The following is a 7,769-nucleotide window of genomic DNA, read 5'->3' as shown; positions in this document are numbered from 1 at the left end:
ACTGTGCCGCTGGCTTTTCAGAACAGGAGAAAAATGTAACTGGCCATGCTGTTCCCAGGACATTAATCCTAACCTTCACAGTGGTTGTTAAAATGCACTTATGAAAAGAAAAATGACAGACTTTACACATAAGCACACATATGAACATACAGTAGATACTGTCTTACATGTAACATAATACTTATATATTTGCACTATAAGAAACACACAAAAGGGCTGTAGAGTCGTGAAAGCAAGCTACTGTGTATTTTCTTAGATTTTTATTGATTTTTCTCAATAATAAAATACAATGTTAATAAATACATTGATACAAGGTAAGTATAGTGAACAACAAAATAAATGTTCAAATTGCAATAATACACTTCTTGGTCAATAGTATAACATTAAAGGCAACATTCCTTTTAAGTAAGGACATAGTGAACCATCAGGTAAGCGTTCAAGATCAAGTAATACAGGTAAACAAGTTTTTTCCCTATACAGGAAAATGAAGGCAAGTATTCAAATATAAATACAAACATCAAGTCTGCAGTACAATCCATACTCAGTAGTTCTGGCAATGTACTGTACATTCTCTGGTAATTAATTGCCTGTGCTTTGTAAACCATTAAGATAAAATAATAATAATAAAAAAAAAATCTAAACCGAAAATAAGCTTTTTCTCCTCTAAAGTGAAAGCAAAGTAATTTGGTTGGCACAAAATTTCCTGTATCCTTCAGCCAGTCCAAGGAGGAGCATGCAGGTCCAGCTTCCCATAGCAAAGCTGAGCCACATTCATTAGTAAAAGGTCCGCGACAGCATAAGTGCAATTCCTATCTAATTAATTACACCAAGCCAATTGTGTCTTTAAGGAAATGAATGCTGGTGTCCAGGGAGGCTTTTTTTATCTGCTATAAGTGTTTCGATATGGTCAACGAAATCTTTGCCACGGCTGGGCAAGTCCGGTAAGACCAGAGGCTTTGTGTAACAGGAACCCCTCCTCTGCCTGGCGTCGGGCTGCAATCTGGACAGGGCTTTGACCTCAAAACCTGCCAGTCTCTCTGATGTTTAATACAGGTCCTGTGCAGTACATTATAAACTACCATGCGATGCTTAATACAATCTCTTTATATTATTCTCCTTTTCATTCTCCATTAAACAATAGAAAATACAAATAAAAGCAGAACAAAAGCCACGCATCTTGAATAACGCAAGTTAAGCGGAAAGCGTATACCTACAACAGAACAACTGATAAAATAACCTGCCCGTCTACTGCATAAAGCATCATTGTAGAGCAGTAGAACATGTAGACGTCCACCTGCTAAACAACCTGGGTTTTGGTCTTTCAAAAAAAGCTAAAAAAATAGAAAAAACTCTCCATACTTATGAGCTAAGAGGAGAGCTGGATTTGTTTCGTTTCAAGTCAATAGAGGAAATGGTGAGAAAGTACACTTAAACATCAGTTTTTGTTTTTGTGCTAAGATCACAAGAAGTCACTTGCTCAAGCTCCCTCGATGGCTGGTCTCATTCGCACATAAACATCTCATAAATTATAGGCAGTGCTTATGATATTTTCCTTTTGTTGGTTTTTTTTAAGCCTTGCTCTTAGCAGGCGAGCAAAGAAGAGCATTTGAGGTTTTTACTTTTGCTTTTTAGGGTATTTTCTGAAGTTAGCCTACAAAGACTGCCACCAGTGTTACTGTTCAAGGTGAGGGGTGCAGGGGACAGAACTCTACCAGCTGCTGGGAATACAACACTACCAGTACAGATAAACTCAAATACACGCTTTTTGATACTGGAAAATCTACACCAAGAGTTTAGAAAACAAATGGCACTCAGTAGGAGGCGTCTTTGGCTCTACCAAGGTATTTCAGAGAGAAAAAGACCTGTGAATTTTATGTGAAGGGGGACACTGATATGAACTGGAGCCTCAGAGGAACCAGAAACCAGAGCATACTCATAACTGTATCTGGTGCAGCCTCGAAAGAGAGAGCCTTAGAGAAAAGAACATATATTAATATTCTTTTTGGCTGTTGCTATTTTTTTTTTTATTTTAAAATCTGAATTCTTTTGAATTCTTTTCCATTTGCTGAAATTTTCAGGGGGTCTGGAAAAAAAAAGCAAACAACACCCTGTGATATAGTATAAAACTAATATTTCAAAATAAAGTTCACGCTAAACCAGATAACTTCATAAAAACGTGTTCATTGTCGGATGTAATTTCTCCCCCAAGAAAGACATTGTTAAATACCCAATTAAGTAACACAATCATGCAACTGAACATGGAGGTCAACCATGCAGCTAACAGCAATGATTGCAAGTGTACCTGATTATCATGAATATTTTCTGCTCCTGGGCGAGGGGATGACTCTTCACACACAGCAAGACTCCGGACAAGTTTTCCCTTAGCTCCTGACTGAATAAGAGAGAGAAAACAAAACAGAGAACACTACTACTGACCCCAAGTCACACAAGCTGCGCATATCATCTGTCCCTAAATATCCCAAGCAACTACTACCCACCCACCCAGCAAAATTATATCTGCCTTCCACGCAGATAGAAGATGATTCTAAGCAACGAGCCATTTGCCACACTGGGGAGGTGGTAGGTTTCTTTTTGCTTTTAATCATTTCTGCTACAGTTCATTCCCTTCCACCAAAAATCAAAACAGCAAAGAATAGATAATCCAATACTGAACATAATTTAACATGAAGTTAAACTCGGAGGTTCCTTCTGTCATTTGGTTTGAGGTTATTTTGTTTGTTTTGTGGGTGTCATGTGTGTCCCGTCCCGTCCTGTTCCCCCCTCCCCTTCTCCGAGCAGTATTATATCCACGAAACATGAACAGTAAAATGTGACAGTTTTATGGGTCTGCACTTGAAAAATTAAAAGAAGGTTTTGGGTTGGTTTTTGTTTTTGTTTTTGTTTTGTTTTTTGTTCCTAGAAGCTCCTTCCTTCCCCCTTCCCCTTAGGGAGCTAGTCAGTCTCTGCTTCTTTATGTCAAGATTAGTCCGTTAAAATAAAATCCAAACAAAAGTTTTAATTACTAAAGCAAAAGGAAGGAACTTTTCCCTTCCCCAGTGGCACACACAAGCACTCATGCTGCCTAACACAAGCACACCACGAGCCCAGCATAAAAGTATGATGGATGAATAAAGGAGAGCCTGACACATTTTGTCTAGAAGTCGTCTTCTGCCTTTGTGCAACAAGATTATGGGGTACGGGGGAGGAAAAAAAAAACCCACCATAAACAAAAAAACCCAACCACCACACAAGTGATGAAAGGCCATCATTTCAATTGCAGACAGACATTTGATTGAAATTCTTTATCCTACCATGGCATGCAATTCCAAACAGAGATGGACCCTTACCTTGGATCTCTTTTTCTGCTGGTTCTGATTTGCACCTCGTTTCTGGGTATAGCAAAAAAGAGAAGTAGTTATCACTTCAGTGGAGAATGTGCACAAGAGCATTACCAATAAACAAAGAGACTAAATCGCTCCTAAACGACATTTTAAGCAGTTGCTGACTGCAAAAACAACTTCCCCAAACCCAGCCTGGAAAGCAGGGAAAACCAAGAATCATCTCTGCTCACTTTATTCATTTTAAGAACAGGTAAAAAACCAATAAAAATACACTGTACATTATTATATTCAAAATTACAGAAAACTGTAAGAAAAGGCATACTTAAGTAAATGCTCCCCCTCTCCAAATTCCTCTTAAATTGTAGTGTCCCCCTTTATTTTTATATTCGATTGAGCAAAAAGGCTTAAAACCCCCTCATCCGATAAAGTCTTCTTATCAAATTACCTTCTTAGGCTTTGGATAACAACTTTTTGTTGGCAGTAACACCTACAAACCAAACCACACATTAAGTAATTATTCATTAGTATTACCTGTAAATTCATGAGATCAAGGTAGTTTTCTAAATCCCCAAAGAGGGAAAACAGTCAAATATTTCACCAAGGTTTAACACAGACGTCTAGGAATTAACTTCTCAGAAAAATTAATAACATGGACAGCAGCCTAAAGAGCTTGAAAGGTATAACAAATAACAGCATTTATTTGTTAAAATAAAAAAAGAAAAATAAAAAAAAGAAAATAGACAGTCTCAAAATTATGAAAGGAAAAATATGGGAAGCGTAGGCAATGAAAAAGATCATAGAAATGGAAAGGCAATGGTAACACATTGACATTTAACGCACCCATTCACTATTCCTGTCTTACCTGCAGCTCTGTCTTGGCATCGCTGAGCTTCTCCTCCTTCTCCTCTACTTCCGAGCTTTCAGATTTATTAAGGATACAGTTGTCCGAGTTCCCTTCGGAGATGGCAGTCTCCTGCTCTTTCGCAGCTTCCTCTGCTGTCTCCTGGTTCAATTTACCTTGCTCAGACATTCTTCCAGACAGAAATTAAAATAACAAGATTTGGTGACCTGAAAGGTCAAGATACCACAGCAGAAAGAGACACATACAAAAAAAAACACTAGGGGTGAATTTTTTTTATTTTTTTTTTTTAATTCCCAAGTCAGTCATTTAATTTCTTTTGCTAAACAAACCAAAATACGCAGCTCAGGAGTGGAAAGCTATGTAAGTCCCAGCTGAAGAGATGTACTGAACGGAAAATATTCGATAACGTGATGCTATTTTGCTGTTAAACAATAAGAGCTCCGATCTAATCAGTCTTGAACAGAAGATTGAGGTAAGATGCTGCGACTTCCCAGACCTGTCTCTCCCACCCCAGCACCGGGACTGCAGAGGTGCAGGCAGGGACAGCAAGGGACTCTCTGCTATAGAACTCAGCCGCACCAGGCAGGAAGGACCCATTCAGGATTTCAGGTTCCTGGCATCTCAGTGCTCCTGCCCTTCCCCCCCCAGCCCTTTTTTTTTTTTTTTAATAACAAAAGAATAGCCAAACAAACAAAAAGCAAATGTGAGCAACAACACTGTTTTTAGCACTCAACCATGGTTTGTGTACATAGCAGCAGCCCATGGTGCTCACTACCATTTAAAAAAAAAAAAAAAAAAAAAGGTATTTGAATAGGTAATAATTCAATACAAATATAAAATCTATATTTGGCAACAAAGGTTTCACGGTCAACATTTTCAGCCATCAAACTGACAGCTCCATTATTAAAATCCTAAGCCTCTTCCCAAACCCCATGTCACTCTCCAGCACTATGAAAATCCTACAGGAAGCCTTTGGCAGGTATTTCTAATGAAGATATCTTAACTGAACTGCATTTAGTCTCAGCTCACAATGGGTTGTTGTACAGAAGCTTTAAAGGCTTTTCAAAGTTAAAGCCTATTATTATTTTCTCTCTCTTTCTCTCTCTCTCCCCCCAGCTCCCTCTTGAAGCCTCCCCCACTGATCAATTGTCAAATGAGACTCATGAATAATTTAACTTCTCTTTCCCCATCCATTTGGCTTAAGAATTATCTTAAGGAAAAACAACTGCGGTTGAGAAACGGAGTTGTTTCAGAAAGGGTCCTTTGCACTACCTTACCACTTCTCAACAATGAAACACTGACGATTAAGCAAAACCACACTTAGCCATGTCTCTTTTTACAGCTTGTAATTGAATGTTCAACAGACCTGACATCACTTACCTCTATTTTTTTAAGTTAAGTTTTAAGTGAAAAAAAATACAACCTACTGAGTTTTAAAAACTTACTTCTTCCAATTTTTGCTTTTGTTTTGATACTGTAAGCAAATAAAATAATAATCTTTCCTACATAATAATAATAAAAATCTTTCCTACATAATCTTCACTTTTAAGAAGGATTGTGGATTTTCACAAGAAATTAAGCTACACAGTTCCTAAATGACCCGTCTGGAATATGAAGCTCACAAATTAGCTCACAGTAAGCCAATTCAAGCTTTGAGTTGTTCTCCTTCCTCCCACCACCCTCCCCAGGAAGTCCCATGGTATTGGCCATTCTGCAGCTAAAACAAACTTGGAGTGCTTTGCTAAAAATTCAAAACATGATGGAATGGCAAGACCTGAAACTGGTCTGTTAGATAACCCTTAATTTGTTGCAGATTTCCATCAAGAAATGCACACGCATGCACAAGTTCTTCATAGGCATATTACCCCGGCAGCTCATCTGCATGCTTACACAGCATTCACAAAAACAATGACACTCATAGTTTATCAGCTTCACCAAAGAAGCCATTTACCTGAAAAACTGCTATAATTTCCACTGTCTTTCTAGTGTCTTCTGTTGCTCTTCGCTGGTTAAGTCCACACAAATGATCAATGACAACGTGAGTCCCATGTCCCCATTAACAGTTCAGAATGCCAATCTCCATACTGGTCCTTCAGAGAGCGTGACGGATCATAGTCAACCTGGAAAAAGACGAAAAGTAAATAACAACAAGGGTAATGATCATGGTACAAGGTAAGGATGCAATAGATAGGACCAGATTTCTAACACTAATGACCAGCTTCAAGCAAATCACTTTCACAGCTTGATCCAGCTCCACCTGTCTCAAAACTGCCTGCTTCTTCTCTAATGAAGGCTAGAGCCGGCTGTTCAAGTCATAACAGCTCCTACGCAAGGAGCTAAAATTAACAATTGCATTATGCACTGAAGATTACTCATTTCAATTTTAACCTTTTTTAGTGAATTCCAGCACTTTTCATTAAAAAAAAAGCATATATACATATTTATATATCAGCTCATCTGTTTGCTTCAACAGAAATCAATGAGGGTATTGAGGAAAAAGGACTTGCCTGCTTTTTAACTATGGCTTCTGCTCCAATTAAAATTTCAATAGTCAAACACTACTGAAAAAAGAAGCTAGGTGGGCGCTTTTAGAAAGTGACCTGCTTTGCCAGGGTAGTGAATCGAGATGTTCATTTAATAAACCGAATAAAAGTTGAAATGATCAAGAATGGGAAAAGGAAGAAATCCTATCCTCTGAAAAACGGCCACCAGAAAAAAAACCCAACTTTCTTTTGAGGCACCGTATGAGGACAGAAAAGGAGATCTCCAGGTTACGGTTTGGAAAACAAACCCAAAGAACGAGTCGCCTCAGCAATGCAGTTTCTACTCTTCATCAGGATTTTGTTTGCTAGCTGAATAGCTGATCTGACAGAAAAGGAGCATTTGGGGATGAGTTGGACCGATTTACAAACCCATGGCCATGTGCCGAACTGTCTTGATACAATAGTCACCTCTTCTCAAGGCTTGCATGTGAATCACAGTTGAAGCACTTAGCGCAAATACACAAAAACAGCAAATAGAAGGAAACATATCATTCCCCTTGGAGGAAAAAAAAAACAAAAAAACAAAAAAAACCCAAAAAACAAACCACACACCAAAACTGAAAGTCATCTCACTCTAATATTAGCTTCCTTGTTTCTGAGGCACATTTTAAACTGCCCTTGGTTGCAATTGCTATACAGTATGTGGCAGTACGCTGGAACTCACCACATTAAAAGAGATAAATTTCATGCACCAGAAATGGAATTTAGCCTTTCACAAAAATCAAGTCCTGCTCTCTCCGGGAGCTCAGGCACATAGAGGAGACCAGCAGGCAGTCCTATAAACTACCACTGCCAGCCTGCAAATTTATATACATAACAATATTTCTTTTCCTCAAACCACTTAATTTGTACAGAGTAATACAAAGTAAGTCTTCCCACTTGCTTTTTAGTATTTCTCACAGGACATTTTCAGAAATTTTCTCTCATTGACAAACACAGGGTCATGATGGGAGTGGCAAAGGACCAATATGGAAAATTACGCCTAAGCACTCAAGCACATGCAAATATATTTCATAGAGCCAA

At 38.4% G+C, this 7,769-nt stretch overlaps 1 protein-coding gene across 1 annotated transcript in view; it reads right to left on the bottom strand.

The window, feature by feature from the left end:
- Positions 1 to 6,488, bottom strand: part of ARPP21 (cAMP-regulated phosphoprotein, 21kDa) — a 106,333-nt gene extending 99,845 nt beyond the window's left edge. The window contains exons 1-6 of the mRNA XM_009894998.1: positions 6,419 to 6,488; positions 6,155 to 6,323; positions 4,204 to 4,409; positions 3,787 to 3,828; positions 3,348 to 3,389; positions 2,303 to 2,392 (exon numbers count right to left, since the gene is read on the bottom strand). Coding sequence (XP_009893300.1) covers positions 2,303 to 2,392; positions 3,348 to 3,389; positions 3,787 to 3,828; positions 4,204 to 4,371 — 342 coding nt within the window. The 5' untranslated portion in view covers positions 4,372 to 4,409; positions 6,155 to 6,323; positions 6,419 to 6,488. The remainder of the gene's footprint in view (positions 1 to 2,302; positions 2,393 to 3,347; positions 3,390 to 3,786; positions 3,829 to 4,203; positions 4,410 to 6,154; positions 6,324 to 6,418) is intronic.
- Positions 6,489 to 7,769: the final 1,281 nt, after the last annotated feature.

The sequence above is a fragment of the Charadrius vociferus genome, unplaced genomic scaffold (genome assembly GCF_000708025.1).
Source record: "Charadrius vociferus isolate BGI_N301 unplaced genomic scaffold, ASM70802v2 scaffold51, whole genome shotgun sequence".
In the NCBI taxonomy this organism is placed as follows: domain Eukaryota; kingdom Metazoa; phylum Chordata; class Aves; order Charadriiformes; family Charadriidae; genus Charadrius; species Charadrius vociferus.
The sequence above is the reverse complement of the archived record's forward strand: the minus strand, read 5'-3'. Positions and strand labels throughout refer to the sequence as shown.